General features: G+C 48.1%; 1 protein-coding gene and 1 long non-coding RNA gene across 3 annotated transcripts in view; both read right to left on the reverse strand.

Moving 5' to 3' along the window:
* Positions 1-219: 219 nt before the first annotated feature.
* LOC140846852 (uncharacterized) lies at positions 220-9,074 on the reverse strand. The gene is made up of 3 exons (XR_012126359.1): positions 8,910-9,074; positions 4,176-4,278; positions 220-2,784 (listed from the first exon to the last, which is right to left on the reverse strand). It is a non-coding gene; the product is annotated as an uncharacterized lncRNA (long non-coding RNA).
* An 849-nt stretch (positions 9,075-9,923) lies between these two features.
* RSPH9 (radial spoke head component 9) overlaps positions 9,924-15,705 on the reverse strand; it is an 86,019-nt gene continuing 80,237 nt past the window's right edge. For both annotated transcript variants that reach the window (XM_037012426.2, XM_037012534.2), the window contains one exon: positions 9,924-10,412. In XM_037012426.2, coding sequence (XP_036868321.1) covers positions 10,312-10,412 — 101 coding nt within the window. In that variant the 3' untranslated portion in view covers positions 9,924-10,311. The remainder of the gene's footprint in view (positions 10,413-15,705) is intronic.

Here is a 15,705-nt window from a genome sequence, read left to right on the forward strand (position 1 = left end):
TGGGTGTGGGTAGGTAACGCCAAGCCCATGGATGAGGGGGCAGAGCCCCTCCTAAGTGGGGAAGGAGGGAGCCGCCGAATCTCGCTGTTACCTAAACATTTCTCCAAGTGGCTTCACTGTGATGGAAAGAATGTCTTCTCCCTCACTCCCTTCCCTGTCCCCAGGCACCTCACAGGACACAGAGCTGATCCTTAGAAGGGCAGGAATATGAACCTGTTGGATTAAGGGAGAGATCATTGGGCCAGTTCCCCTCAATTCCCTGTGTTTGACTGTGGGTCAGTCTCTCTCTCAGTAGGCCTTCTCTATTATCAGGTCTTTGCAACAAAACAGTGGGAAGACAAAGTGAAATCAAGGAAGGACTTCTTTCCAGTGCCAGCATCATATCCCAATTTGGATCTGGAGTTTTGACTTGGGGTGATGATGGGCAATGACGCCCATTGATAATAAGACTGGAGCAGAGGAAGTAGAACCAGAGGATTAACTCCAGCAAAGGAACAAGTCAGGAGAAGAGGAGGGAAGAGGAGGGGAAGCAAGCAGGAGAGGGGGCAGAGGGGCAGGGCAGGGGCACTGTTTGGAGGAGCACACCTACCCATGACACCCCAAGGCCCCATCAGCCTGCCTCTGCTTCTCCTTCAGGGGCCTAGTTTGATCCCCTAGCACCAGGCTGTCTCCCTGCACAGCCCCAGGCATGTCTGCTTCCTGACACCTCAGTCTTTACAGCCCCTCAAGGTCTGATCCCCATCCTGTCCATTGCTGCCCCTGTTCACATTCCCCTACCCGGCCTGAGAGAGAGTCCCTCTGCTGGGAAGAAGGTAGCAGCTAACATCCTAAAGCTGCATTCTCCCTCCCATTCTGGATCCTGCCTGAGAACGAAACTTCATTCCAGTTTGTGGACCTTTTCCCAGGCCTAGCGCGCACCAGGCACTGTGCAGTTATCATAGGAGATACGGGCACCCCTGAGTAGGGCCATGGGAAGTGCAGGGGCTTTAGATCTAAACGGACCCACGTGGCCTCCTGGCTCTGCCACTCTGTAACTGTGTGACCTTAGGCAAGTTCCTCAACCTGTCTGACCCACAGTTCCCCTCAGCTGTAAAATAGGAGTGAAAATACCTGCCTCAGAGAGTTGCTGCACACAGACGGCTGTGCACACAGCTACCTCAGGAGGTGAAGTGGGAAAAAGACCCTGAGAGAGGCATGAAGTGTTATAAGGTGCTGAGGCAGCAGCCAGACAGGCTGGAAGGGGAGTGAGGAAGGGCCTCCTGCAGGAGGTAGCACGGGACATTTATTCCATAAGCAAGTATTAAACTCACTCCCAGAGCCCTGTTTGGGGCTGAGCCCTGGGGCAACAACAGCGTGGAAGGGGCTTCCCATCTGGAGGTGAACCAAAGAGTAAACTGAAAGTAGAAACTTTCCATGGGACACATAATTGCTGGAAGTAGGGGAAGGCTTCCTGGAGAAGGTGACCCTTGAGTGTGGATGGAAGAGCAGAAGGTTAGCCAGCTGAGGGGATCAGGGATAAAGCACAGACAGGGCCAGTGAGGTCACAGCCCTCCCATGCTTCTGTAGGTGATGGGGACTCTGAGGCCAGGCAGGGCAGGGGATTAGGGCTTCTTTGGAAACATTCCCAGGCAAAGCCCACAGGGACAATGCCACTCCCTCAGGGGGTGAGCCCCACACTGGTTTCCCCGCCCTCTAGGACAGCATGTCTCTGCCAGAGAATTTAAACAAACAAGCCAACACTAGAGGTAGGGCCAGCTGCACGCTGAGCACTGTGGGTGTTTGACTGGGGACAAGAGGAGGGCAGTCTGTGACAAGCCCAAGGCCACTCAGCTAGGGCAGGGCACAGCAGAAAGACCTTTCCTCCAGCTTTGTCCCCTCCCCATCCTCACCAGGTGCTCTGTCTGCCGGTCACAGAGATGTGGAGACCCAGGAACCGCACTGGGCAACACAGCCAAGTCCACTGCACTCTGTGTGCCCTTGGCCCAGTCAGTACCCCCTTCTGGGTCTCGGGCTCCTCCCAGGTAAAAGCATAAGGTTTTTAAGGCTCTGAACAGCCCCATCTGACGCTCCAACTAATCACTGATACAAAAATGATACATATTCGAGGGGTCTGTGTATTTTTAAAGGCTTCTGGAGAGAGCAGTGCTCAACTCAAAGAAATCTAGCATGAATGGGTGAATCTAGAGCACAACACCAAGTGGCAGAGGGGAGATGTGGTTCCAGGGAACTTCAAATCCCAGCCGGTAGGGAACTGCTTCCTCTCTTACCTGGGAGGCCAGAACCTCAGTCCTGTTTGAAAAGACACTGGCTTGCTGAAACCTCACTGTGAAAAACATCTACCGGCTTCCCTGCCCCACTCCTCTACCCTGAGGCTTTGGACAAGTCACTTCATCTGTGTGAGCCTCAGTTTCCTCATCTGTAAAGTGGGAGTCATGGTGCTTACCTCCCAGGGAGATATATGGGGACTGAATACACACAAAGCTCCCAGCCTAGGGTTAAGTGACACATAAATGTTACTTCCCTTCTTTCTCCTGTCCCATGGGTGAGCAAACTCTCAGAGAATGCAAACCCCCTATCATCTGGCTAAAGTCAAACAGAAAGGAATAGGGAAATGGGTTTATCCCATCCCCCTGCTAAAAAAATTAGAAATCACACAATGCTTGCCAATGATGACTAGGGTTGGGGGATATGTTGGCTTGGTTTCTCCTTCAGCCTCTCTTCAGAGCAACTGTGTCACCAGGTTGTCACTGAGTTGGCTGCAATGTGGGATCCTTCAGGGAAATCCTAGGGGGAAAAAGGCAGGGGCTCAAAGTGCCCCCCCCCACCTTTTAGCGAGAAGGGCAGCTTCCCTCCTCCCCGTGACTCCCTGGGCCTGGGCCGGAAGCAAGGCCCGTGACCCAGGCCCCCCACGATCGTTCACAAAGATAAAGCCAGTTAATGATTGGCCCCTGATAGGAGCCACCCCCACCATCCCGCCTGCCTTCCCAGACCCAGAGGTGCAGGATGGACCATAGGGAGCCAGAGAGACACCCCTCAGCTTCCAGGAGTAGGCTGGCCTAATATTCTGGAGATAATCAGTGAGGCACACAATTAGTCAAGGGGGATGTGGGTCAGACCAGGTTCCCAAGAGCCCTGGGGGTCCTCAGAGGTGGGGTGGCTGGTGGGAGGGTGTGGAAAGGGCAGGCACAGCAACATGCAGTTTTATCTGCCTCATTTTTTGGAGTTTCACCTGGAATTTCATTTGAAGAAAAGGCCGCACGGCTAAAAAGGAAATTTGAAATCCCCTTCACTAGCCAGATGAGCAGAAGGAGGCCCAGAGTTATCCGAAGCCATTCAGCCACATAGAGGTAAGACATAACTCCTACTTCTTGACTCCCAGATTGGTGCCCTTCCTACCCCTCCAAGGGCCATGTAAACAGTTGATCAGGGCTCAGCACTGAGCCAGGTACCTTTGGGATGCATAGGGCTTCTGCCCCCAAGAAATGACCAGCTCACTGGGGAGCCAGGCGATGCCAGAGAGGGGTACTCGCAGTAGACACTGTGTGCACCTGGAGCAGGTCAGCTGCTGGGCCCAGGGCTTCATTATTTGTTCCTCCTTCCCCCATGGAAGGGCTCAGCATTCCCTCATTCCAGGCAGTGCCCTGGACAAGGCCCAGCTAGGGTGAACCATGCCCCACTGGAATCCCAGCCCCAAGTGCCCACAGCACAGACAGTTAGGCATAATCAGAGGATTTTTTTCTCCCTCCTCTCTCTCTTTGGGTATCTTCAACCATCTCCCATCACCTCCTTCTCTCCCCATCCCTGCTCCCTGCCCCCACTGTCCCAAGGAACATCCTGGCTGAGCTCTCCCCCATGCCTGTCAGAAGCTTCAGCTTCTCAGAGCCCCTGCTTCCTGTTCCCCATCCTCTGTTAGTGAGTAGGCTGAACAGCAGGATAAGCTAGGAGAAAAGATAGTCCTCCCATCTCTCCACTTCCCACTGGCCCTCCAGGGACTAAGGGAGAACCTGCAGAAAGGAGGTTTCTGAGGAGAGGGACAACTCTCCTGCCCTCTTGGATGCCAAGGGAGTTGGCCTGGCAACTCTAAAGGAGGAAGAGGGATGCCAAACCTCCTCCCCTAAGCCCCTGCTGTGACCTGAGGTTTGCAAGAAGACACAGGCAGGCACAGCGAGTCTTACCTTCTCCAGCCTCTGGCCGCTGGCTGCTCTTGCCCACCGCATGACCTTCTCCCAATGCTCATCCACCAATCTCCTCCTCCCCAGAGCTCCTCAGATCTCCAGGCTGAAGGCAGCAGGGACTAATAACCATGCACATTAACACACACACACCCCACCACCAACGCCAGCCACCACACACCACCCATGGCAGGGCCCCATAGAGAAGTATTCCCAGAAACCCAGCTGTTTCAAGTGGTGGCGGGGCAAGGTCCTGGATGGCACCCTTCCTACTATGGCTGCAGGGAGGTGAGCATCTATGAGCGCCAATACTGCCCCAGCAATTACCTTAGCAGCCCCACCTACAAACAGGTCTCTAAAGCCCTGCCATCAAGCTCACTACTCCCCGAGCAGCTTCTCAGATAGCCACGCAGGGAGCTGTGGCCGAAGGGCAGGACACCTGCGTTCACACCAGTTCACACTAGGAGCTGTCACTGCCTTGCCATGAGACCTGGAGAAAGACACTTCTCATCTCTGGGCTCGGTGTCTTCTCTACAGAGTGAAGGGCTGGGCTGATTTCTAATGCCCTGTTAGGGCACCCGGTCCATAGCTACAGGAGATGGGGAGGAAGCAGAATGGATGAGAGCAGGGGATTCTCTGGCCTGTGGCCAGACAGACCACAGTAGATGAGGGAGGGTGAGGCAGCCCCACTCCGGAGCACAGGCAGATGGGAAGGCAGAGGACAGCAACTCTTCAGTCCATTTTCTAACCAACAGCCCAAGTTTGCCTATTGTCATCAACCAGAGCTACTGGGGTTGCAGCAAAAAGGATTCAAATTAGATAAGCAGAGGCCTACCAAACTCAGCTTCTCTGGGTGGCTTAAGGGGATGGTAGCAGTGGGATGTTTATCCAGTTCCATTCCTGGCATGAACGAAATGTCAGGGAGTGGGAGAGAAAGAGGGGAGATGAAGGGGAGAGGCAGTAAGAGAGAGAGACAGGGTGTCAGTTCCCAGGTCCCCCATTTGGGAGAGGGGCTAGGTCAGATGCTGAGAGCTGAAGTGGGGAAGGAATTTGTCAGGGGTGTGGTGGGGACAAGAGCAGGGCAGCAGGGGAATGGAATGAGAAGGCTGTCAAGTGGCGGAGCAAGTGTTTGTGGGAAATGGGGAGAAAGACCCTTCTCTGGTAGAAGGGGATGAGAGGGGGCCTCAGGCTGGGACTCCTTGCCCCGGGTACCCCCCAGCCCCACTCCAGGCAGGACAGAACCTCACTACAGCTGGGCCTCTGCCTCCGCTGGGCATCAGCTTGGGCAGGGGAGCCCAGAGTCGAGATGACACCAACCTGCCTGAGTTAAGGTGTCCACAGGGCAGACTGTGAGGACAAGGACCCTCCTTTCCCCCAGGACTGCTGGGGTGCTCAGGCCAATTCTGCTTTTTCTCTGGGTGGTACTCCCACCACTCACCTCAGGCATCTGGGAAGGCCTGAGAGGGTCTGTCCTTGCTCTACTCCTGGCCTGGCACTTGGACAGGTGGGACAATTCTGTGACTCATTCCATGGTCCCTCCTTCTCCGCTTTCCCAAACTCAGGAATCTCTGGGTCTCCTAGGGAAACCACCCAGGAAGGAAGTCCCTCTTTCCTTCTATCCACCTTCCTCTTTGCTGCAGTGGGGAGTAGGGACAGGGAAGGATGAGAAAAAAAGTGGAACCAATCCTCCCAAATTCCTCAGCCAAATAATGGACAATATGAAGTGAGGCCAGGGTACCTTGATGGGGCCAGGTGAGCAAATGTGCTCCTCCTCAAAGGATTTACAAGTACATATTACTAGAAAGCTGGGTCAGCCCCATCCAGTGCCCTCGGAAGGCACAGGTCTCCAGCACCCAAACTTCCAGCCTGGAAAGGTTTATTGATTACACACCTCTGTCCACTCTGCCCCCACCCTCCCAGGCTCTCTCCATGGCACTGCCCCCTTCTCTGTCTGTCCTATGCAACCATTAGTGGAAGATTTCTCCTGCCATCTTCACAGAGCCGGCTTGAGACATACTCCTCATCCCTTTTCCCATTCTGGCCTAAAGTTCCTCCAGGGATACCTGGCTACCTGAGGGCAGGGCCACAGTCATCCCCATGCACCCCACGGCTGGCAAGGACCACCTCCAGCCTCCTTAAAGCTGCCCAGGGGGCAGGTGAGACATGGAAAGTGGCCCTCCTGCTGGGCTGGCTGGGCACAGGCTAGGGAGCTCTTTCTCTGGCCCATGGAAGCAAGGACCCTCCACACCCAGACACAGCTGGGGAGCCCTGAACCCCCTTCTCCTGAGGCGACAGCACGACCTTGCTGGGCACCTTCCACCGTGTGCTTTAGATGAGCTGTTGTCTGACTGTGGACACATTCTTGGAAGCCCAGGGTCCCCTCCTCCATCAGAACCCCTCAAGGGTGCCTCACCCACTGCCACCCCGAGCCTCTAGAGGGCGCGGGAGAGCAGCGCTGGACTTACAAGCCCCGGGGGCATACCCAGCTGGATCTCGCCTGGTGCCCCCTGGGACTGCCCCTGGGGGAGGGGGCATTGTGCTGGAGACTGTGCAGCCAGACACCCCACTAGAGACAGGAGAATGTGGGCCAGGCCTGGGAGGGGGGCTGCTTGGAGGTGCCAGGACAAGTTGGGTTGAGGGGGCACACCTAAGAAGGGTGGGTTTGAACAGTGGAAAGATTGTGTGAGACCAATCTGAGATTATGCCACTGTTTATTTGGGGAGAGAAAGGAGAGCAGTGGCCTGGGGCACTACTGCCTGACCTTGGAATGAGGAGGGACTTCTTCGCCCACACAGCAAAGCTGCCAAGACCCCACCCCACGCAGGGTCTGAACTAGGATAAGGGAGGTGAGGGAGGCAGCTAGGGCAGAAAATTTAAGAAGCTGCTCAGTCTTGAGTTCAAGGCTGGTGCTGACAGGGAGTGCCTCCTTAAAGGCTGTACCCTGTCATTTCACTCCCTTGCCCTCTGGGCTCCCTGTCTGGAGGACCAAAGCCACAGGAATATTTGAGACAGAGGTGGGGTGAATGAGGGGGTCACTTTCGGGCCCCCTCAAAGGAAGAACTAGCCCCTAACCCAGCTAGAGGGGAGGGGGATAAAAGGATGAGGAGAAAGACAACTGTCTGTCACCCGAGCCTGGGCCTCCAAGTGTGTCTGCCTGGGTCGGTTTCTGTGTATGTATTTGTGCTTCCAAATTGTGGGTCTGCCAGTTTCTAGCTGTGTGTCCTTGGGCAAGTTACACAGCCTCTCTGAGCCTTAGTTTCATTGAAAACCTATGGTAATAACACCTACATCTATAATACCTACTAGGGTTATAGTGAGGATTAAATGACATAGTATATGGAAAGGGGTAGCATAAGCACCTGGTCAGCATACAGTAGGAACTAAATAAACATTGATTATGATTCCCATTGTTATTAATAACATTATTATTGTGAGTGGTCCCAGCTTACTTTTCAGCCTTATTCCCACTGCCTTCCTACACACACACATTCCACTGTAGCCAAACACTGACAGCCTCAAACACATGTGGCTTATTTCTTCATCCTGGCCTAGGCATCACCAGCCATGAAGTTTCAGCTCTGAAAATAAGATCTCTTGGACCACTTCTGCTCAGTGGTTCCCCCAGAGCTCTTACAGCAAGAGCTGTCTACCCCTCTCCAGGCAGCATTGAATTGTTATTCAATGCATTTAACTTTGTGAGGGAGTGTGTGCGTGCGTGTTTGCATGTGTGATCTCTCTCTCCAAGCGCACTTACATAGGAGGGACTGTATTTTTCACTGATCTATACTGCACCTCCACTCCAGCCAAAGGATTAATATAGGCCTGCAGGTGTAGACATCCACATGTAGACTCTTTGTGATGATGATGATAAAAATGCTAAATACTGCCTTTGATTGCATTCCTACTGAGTGCCTTACATTAACTCACTAATCCCCACAATAACGCTCTGAAATAGATTATAACTGTAGAACTATAACTTGGAGAATGTAAGTAACTTGCCCAGGGTCATACAGCAAATTAACAGGAGAGCAGCATTTAAACTCACGTCTGTCTGGCTCCAAAGCCTGCACTCTTAACCACTATGAACCTAAAACCAGAATGTCCTTTTTATGCTCAAAGAAGTTAGTAACAATAAAGCAAAATGATACCAGAACTGCAGTCAAACACTTTCAGGGTTTCAAATCAGATCCCACTGGAGGTCAAGTCCCATCATACACTGCTCAGAGTGAGGCCAGAGAGCCTCAGGCATGGCAGAAAGAGGCCTCCGGGTGGTCTTGCCTTACTCCCAAGGGTTTTAGAAAAATTTTCAGCAAATGAGGTTGAAAAGGTATTCATCTCAGAGTGGGTCAGAAAAATCACTAACCTTGATCAGTCAATCACCAAAATGTTCCAGTTAATCCTAGCCCCTATTCTGCCTATAGAACTTTTTATTTCTGTCTCCCTTTATTGATCAACAATTTAGCAATATCTTGATAATTATTTTGACAACATTTAATTATCAATTTTTGCTGATCAGCCAGCAAATATTAAACAGCAGACCCACCAAAAACCCACTCACTGACTAATTTTCACAAATACCCCCACCAAACTCCAGCTGTTATAATAAAATTTGGTCATAGGGAATATATTCACTTTAGGCCTCCATCCTCCTTTGTCATCTTCCTTATGTTATCCTGGGGCTCAACTGACTTGGAATGTCTACACTACATTCCTCTCCCTGCGACTCAGTTTCCTTACCTGGAAAATGGAAGAAACAAGACTATCAACTCCACAGGGCAAGGACCTAATGAGCTGACATGTGAAGCGCAGCGGCTAGCACAGAGTGAGTGCCTGGTAAACGTTTGGGGCTGTTATGTTGTGCTTCAAGCCAGGTAGAGGCAGCCAGAGGCTCCACCCTCCCCCCGCCCACCCCACCGCCTTCTAGAATAAGTGTTCCTGAGAATCAGCCTTGTGCATTCTCTTGACCCTCCAGTCATACCTCAGCCTCCAGAGATTTAGAATCATCAAACTCTGTGGCCAAGAAAATAGTGAAAGCTCATCTAGTTCAACTTTGTTTTCTCACAAGGAAGGCAAAACCTTCTGCAACCTACATGGCTTGCCCCAAAACATATCCCGTTTATTTCCAAGTTACCAGCAAAATCCTATACATCCAAAAAATGGGCCCTAGGCCAATGAAACCAAGTTCACTCAAAACACTTCTGGACTTTACCTCTTTTTGTAAATTGACCTCAGACTTCATTGTACACCAAACAAGGAAATAAATCTCATAATTTGGTGCCACACCTTGTTTCGGACCAGAAAAAGGTGTTGCTATTATCTTCTCACTTAGCCCACTCTCCTAGGTCACATGTCTTGGCAATAAACAACTTTTGGCTATTTCCACATACTATTCAGATGAAGTCTTGACATCATTGAGGACAATTTATAATGTAGCAAAGGCTCTGAATGTAGTTCATTTGTTGATTCATAAACTTAGTAAACATTTATTGATACTTTCTTACATACCAGGCCTTGTGCTGGGGAATGAAATACCACAAAAAAACAGACTGACTCAATTCCCATCCTCTTGGAATGCACAGGTTAGCCCCTGAGCAGAGCACATCTACTAGTCTTTTTGTATGATTACATGGAATTGGTAATCATAAAAGCTTCTAATAATAGATTAAAGGACTTGCAGGAAAAGGTGGCAGCCTGAATACCTGCCTCCACTTTTACTTTTTCCTGAAACTTCACCAAAGCACAGTTAAAGGCTTTCTAATTTTATTTTCTTTTTTATTTTGTTTTTTAAGATATACATCCACAAGGACAGGAAGAATGAGAGCAGAGATAACAGCAACAAAATTTTGGAAGCTAGAAAGCAGGTGGGAGAGCAGTAAAGAGGAAGCAGGTGGTGGGAAAAGTTGTAACTGCTGAATCTATACTCCAGAATCCCCAAAAGGCTCAGAAATTGGTGATGCTAGTTACTTTTGGAGCAGGACTGAAGGAGATTAATAAAGAGGATGGTAGGAAGTGTTCTTAAAAAGCAGTCAGATCCTCAGATTCTTCACATAGCCAGGCATGACTAGAGGCTTATCCCTTAGGGAGGGGAAAACAGGGTCTCTGGACAAGAGAACCCCAGGACACTGAAGGCAGAAATATCTTATTGAAAATGTTCCCACAGTGGATGCTGAGACCCAGAACACTGTCCTTTGACCTCTGGGCAGGAAACTGGAAGGCACATCTCTGTGGAACCTGACCAACCTGAAAGGAAAGACATTAACATCAGAGACTTCAAAATGAAATACCTCAGTCAGCTCACCCTAGTGACCATATGCAAATGTGTGCACATGCGCACACACACACACACACAGCTTCCAACCAGCTTTTCAGTCTCTGCACATAAAAATAAGCAAACAACCAAGGATTATGAGACATCTGAGGAAAGCTTCTAACACAGAAGACAGAGACCAGAACAAAACAAAAAGTGACTTGGAGGAAGCCAAGACTATAAAGCAAGAAGAAACCTTAAAAAGAGCAATGCATTATTATTACATTCCGAGAATCATAATGAAAAATATTGCAAAAATGAAACAAAAACAATAGTACTTTCCAAAAAAAGACAGCCAGAGAGAGGTGCATGTGATAGCAGAAATAAAAAATTCAATGGGAGTGTGGCAGATAAAACCGAAGCATATCCATAAAGTAGAAGGAAAATAACAAAAAGATTGGAAAATGTGAATGACTATACAACAAAATTAAAGGACCAGTTCAGGCAACAATATCCAAATAATAGGACATCCAAATAGGAGAAACAGAGAGACTAAGGGAAAGACATCAGCAATGACATAGTCTAAGAAAATTTCCCAGAATGGAAGAATTGAATGCCCCGTGCAATGGATAATCATTTTTAAAAGTATTATTTTTAAATTTCAATTTCCAATTGTTTGTTACTAAAATATAGGAATACACTTGATTTTTCTATATCTATCTTGTATCTTGTATCCTTACTAAATCCATTTATTAATTCTAGTAGCTTTGTATATCCATCAAATTTTCTTCACGGATGATCTGTTGTCAGCAAATAATGAGCTTCACTTCTCCCTCCTCCATCTGAATGCCCTGTATTTATTTTTCTTGCCTTACTGCACTGGTTAGAACATCTGGTACAATGTTGAATAGAAATAGTAAGAATGGACATCCTTGTCTTATTCCTGATCTTGGAGGGAAAGCATTCAGTCTTTTACAATCATACGTTTTTTGTAGAGACTCATTATCAGGTTGTGGAAGTTCCTTTCTATTCCTGGTTTGCTGAAATTTTTTAATGGATTTTGGATATCAAATCCATCAAAGTGGATTGTATATCAAATGCTTTCTCTGTGTCTATTAAGGTAATCATTTTTTCTTTTTAAATTTGGTATTATGATGAATTACATTGCTTGATTTTTTTAATGTTACAAACCTTGCATTCCTAAGATAAATCCCACTTGGTCATTATGTATTACCATATAGATATAGATGTACATGTACATGTAGGTATAGACATAGATATAGATGATAAAGGGAGAAAGAGCAGATAAGATTTAATTTGCAAAAAAATTGTTGAGAATTTTTGCATCAACCTTCAAGAGAGATATTGGTCTACAGTTTTCTTGTAATTTCTTTGTCTGGTTTTGGTATCAGAGTAATGCTGGCTTCATAGGATGAGCTGGGAACTATTCTTCTAGAAAAATTATGTAGACTTGATATTATTTCTTCCTTTAATGTTTGACAGTGGTCATCAGTAAAGCCATCTGGGCCTGCAGTTTTCTTTGTGGGAAGGCTTTTAACTACAAATCTAGTTTTTTAAAAATAGATATGTTTATTCAGGCTATCTATTTCTTCTTGAGTAAACTTCTGTAATTTGTGTCTTGCAAGGAATTTGTTTATTTCATCTAAGTTTAGAGAAATTATTGGAGAAATTGTTCATAATATTCTCTTATTATTTTTAATATCTGTATAATCTATAATGAAGTCATCACTTTTTTGACATTAGTAATTTGTGTGTCCTCTTTTTTTTCCTGATTAGTCTGGCTAGAGGTTCATCAGTTTTATTGATGTGTTTGAAAAGACAGCTTTTGGCTTCATTGAGCCTCTCAATATATTTCTGTTTTCTACTTCATTCATTTTTCTCTGATTTTTATCACTTCTTTTTTTCTGCTTACTTTGTGTTCACTTTTTTCTAGTTAAAGGTTTTTTAATTCACTAAAAATTCTAAGTTGCAAATTAAAATATTACAATACAGGTAATACAGGAACAATTTTCAACTATTTTCTGCTCTAGAATAACCTTTCCATTTCAAAATCTCTCAGTAAGTAGGAAAATGAATCCAATCATTCTTTCATCAAATATTTATTGAGCACCTACTATGCATCAGGCACTATTCTAGGAACCCGGGATAGAATAGTGAATAAAAAAGTTAATGTCCTTACATGAGCCATGGGTGTATATAGCCTTTTTATGAGTTCTACTTTAATATCACCCCAGTTGGATAGTAAGCTTCCTGAAGGCATAAACTCAAGAGTCTACATGTCCTTGTACAAGACTGGGTGAGGTGACCAGTGGACACCCAGGAACTGTTCCATTACCTTCCATAAATGGATAAAACATTCTGACCAAAGGCAAGTTATTTGGGAAAATTGTCTAGCCCCCTTGTACTTACCACTCGGAAGGACTGCTGATACTTGTATTCATTCTTTAAGAAAAAGTTGCACTCTGTGTGATGCATGCCCTGCCTTCAGTCTTGCCCTGTTCTGAAGAGAATGACTTACCTTCAAATGCCACATGCTGAAAAAGCACTCACCTTCCATCGAAACACAGCTCCACCAGACTCCCCCTTCCACTGCCAGTGAACACCACCATCACTGAAGCACCCAAGTTGTGAACCTTAGACTCACACCCAATTCATCCCTCTCCCAACCTCCCCATAGTTGGAGTCCTAAAGACTCATATTTCAAAATGCCTCTCCATAAGCCCGAGCCTCTGTGTTCCCACCACAATCAGCTTAACTGAAGCCTCTTCAGCTCTCACCTGTGTGAAGACAAGGACTCCCAAAGAGCTTCACCATCCCCTCTTCCCTGCCTCAAATTCTCCCTGGTCACTGCCACCTGGCTAATCCCACCAGGATTACTTTTGGCACATGCAATCCCTTTCTCTAAAACTTCCACAGGCTCCTCATTGGTCACTCAGGTGATCTGGGTGCCCCACACCAGGCTGTGAACATCTTGAGAGCAAGGGCTGAGTGCTGAACATCTTGTAGCATCATGAGAATTCCATGTCCACATCAGGCTGCTGATGCTAATGGTCATGACTGTGAGAATTTGAAGGCTTTAGTTCCGTGCAGATCAAGAAGACCAGCCTGAGCTGTCATTTTTCCATGCTTTAAAGACTTACACAGAAGCAGGGGAAAGCTGTGAAGTGTATCTACTATATTCCATAAACCTACTGCCCCCAACCCCTCACCATCCCTAGGAATACTGAACAGCATGCTGCCACCCCAGTTACTCCTTTATCAATAACAGCTGTCAGACCTTTTGTTTGTGATAAAGGGTTTCCCTACCCAGAGGTATCTGCAACTTAACAAGGAGATAATCTTAAAGGTTGCAAATGTTAATGGTGGGGTTTCAAGTGTCAGCTGGTGGTTAGAGTGAGATGTTTGGACTGGGATATAGAGATTTGCTCCTGCATCCAAAAACACCCCCCACCCATGCAGCAGGACTATGTTAATAAAAGAATGGCATTGAACATATGTACCCTCCCCCAACAGCTGGGGACAGAACAAGGATCCATAAAATGGGCAGCGTAAGGTAGGCTGCCAGAAGGAATCCCCAGTGAGATGATGGAGAGGAAATTTGTGGGGTGTTGAGTGCCCCAAAAATCTTAACAGAATAAGAGAAAAGCTCCTCCCTGTCCTCCCCACCTGAGACCCTTCTCCCACACCGAGGGTCAGGCTGGGCTGGGGGTGGTCACTCATTCTAGGAGTACAGGGAAGGCTGTCATGGGTCATTTATATGCCCCCAACCTCAATACCAGCTCCAAAGAAAGTCGACCCCCATTCCACAGGTCCAACCATCCCCCCAAGAGGATGATGGAGAGGGCATCCTCTAAAGCCAGTAGCCTCCCCCTTGTTCTGTTTGGCCCAGAGGAAGGGACCCCTCCACAACATTTTCCTCCCCCACAATTGTCGCCCACAGCTTCTTGGGCCCAGAGAGAGGAAGCCTGTGTGTGTGAGCACCAACATGCATATGGGGGTATAATGAAAAGGGAGGAAGGGAGGAAGCTGTGTGCAGCTGGGGGCTTGCGGGGAGCTGGCCCTCTGGCATCCTGGGGGAGTCTTCCTCCTTAATTGCTTGACTTCTACAGCTGTCATCGCTAACAAGAAATTAAAAAGCACCCTGACCCCTGCCCCCGCTGCTGCCCCCATGCCTCACAAGTGCTCTCTCAGCACGTTGCTGTCACAGAGGCACCAGCGGAGGATGCCTGAGAGACGTGAGGCCACCTAGGGCTGCCTGCTCCTAACCCTCTGACAGGGGAGGCAGGGGAACACAGCAGGGCAGGGAGATGGGAGTGGGCCCTGGCTTCTCTGCTCCCGGCTCTAGTTTTCTGGACAGCCCTAATTATTTTATATATCCTGCTTCATAATCCCCACAGCTCTTTGGGGACTTGTAAGACCTCAGGCCCAGATTTGGGGTTTGGGAAATAGGGTCCCTGGAACTGCAGTTTGGAGATCCACGCTCAACTGCCCTGGGTACAGTGAGCAATTATCTAAAATGGAGAAAAACGAAGGGCTGGGTCAGAAGCCTCAGCAAGAAGGATCTTCTCAGGAAAGAACTTCCCAGCTGTCTCTTACACACATCCAGAGAAGCAGCCTCCTCTCATAGGATAAGAAGCCTCTGCTTAGCATCTCCCATGGAAGTCTATGTGATCTGGCCCCAGCCTGCCTCCTCTCCCCACCCCCACTCAGAACTCAAGGCCAAACACTGACTTGCCTGCTTTCAGAATGGACTTCCGGCACCTACACATTTGAGACCATTAGCCCAGCTTCTCTCTGCCACCACCGTTCACCACCCGACCCCCACCACTGAATTTTCACCAGCAAAAATGCTGTGTTCTAATGTCTTCTCTTCCCGTTTTTCACATGCACCACCCCTGCAGTTCGACACAGTGCAGTTAAATGGCTGCATCACATACCCAGATTGAGGATCCTTCTCCCCCAGTGGATCCTGGTCCTTTCACCCTAAATAATAACACTGCAATGAACATCTTGGCTCACATAGTCAAGGGAATATTATTCCTGAATACGTTTGCTATTCTTCCAAACTTCCATAGACACTGTGGAGATTAATGATAGGCTGTTTCATTTCAAATTATTCCTCACTTCACCACAGCTTGTTGCCCTCACAGATTTTCTCAAATAATGGATACCTGTCATACAACCTGTCCTTTGGAGTTTGGTAACATTTTGAAGTATTTCAGTGTCAAAATAGGGTTTTCCAGCTCCAAATGTTTGGGTATCTGT

This window comes from Manis javanica, chromosome 16 (assembly GCF_040802235.1).
Source record: "Manis javanica isolate MJ-LG chromosome 16, MJ_LKY, whole genome shotgun sequence".
Lineage (NCBI taxonomy): Eukaryota > Metazoa > Chordata > Mammalia > Pholidota > Manidae > Manis > Manis javanica.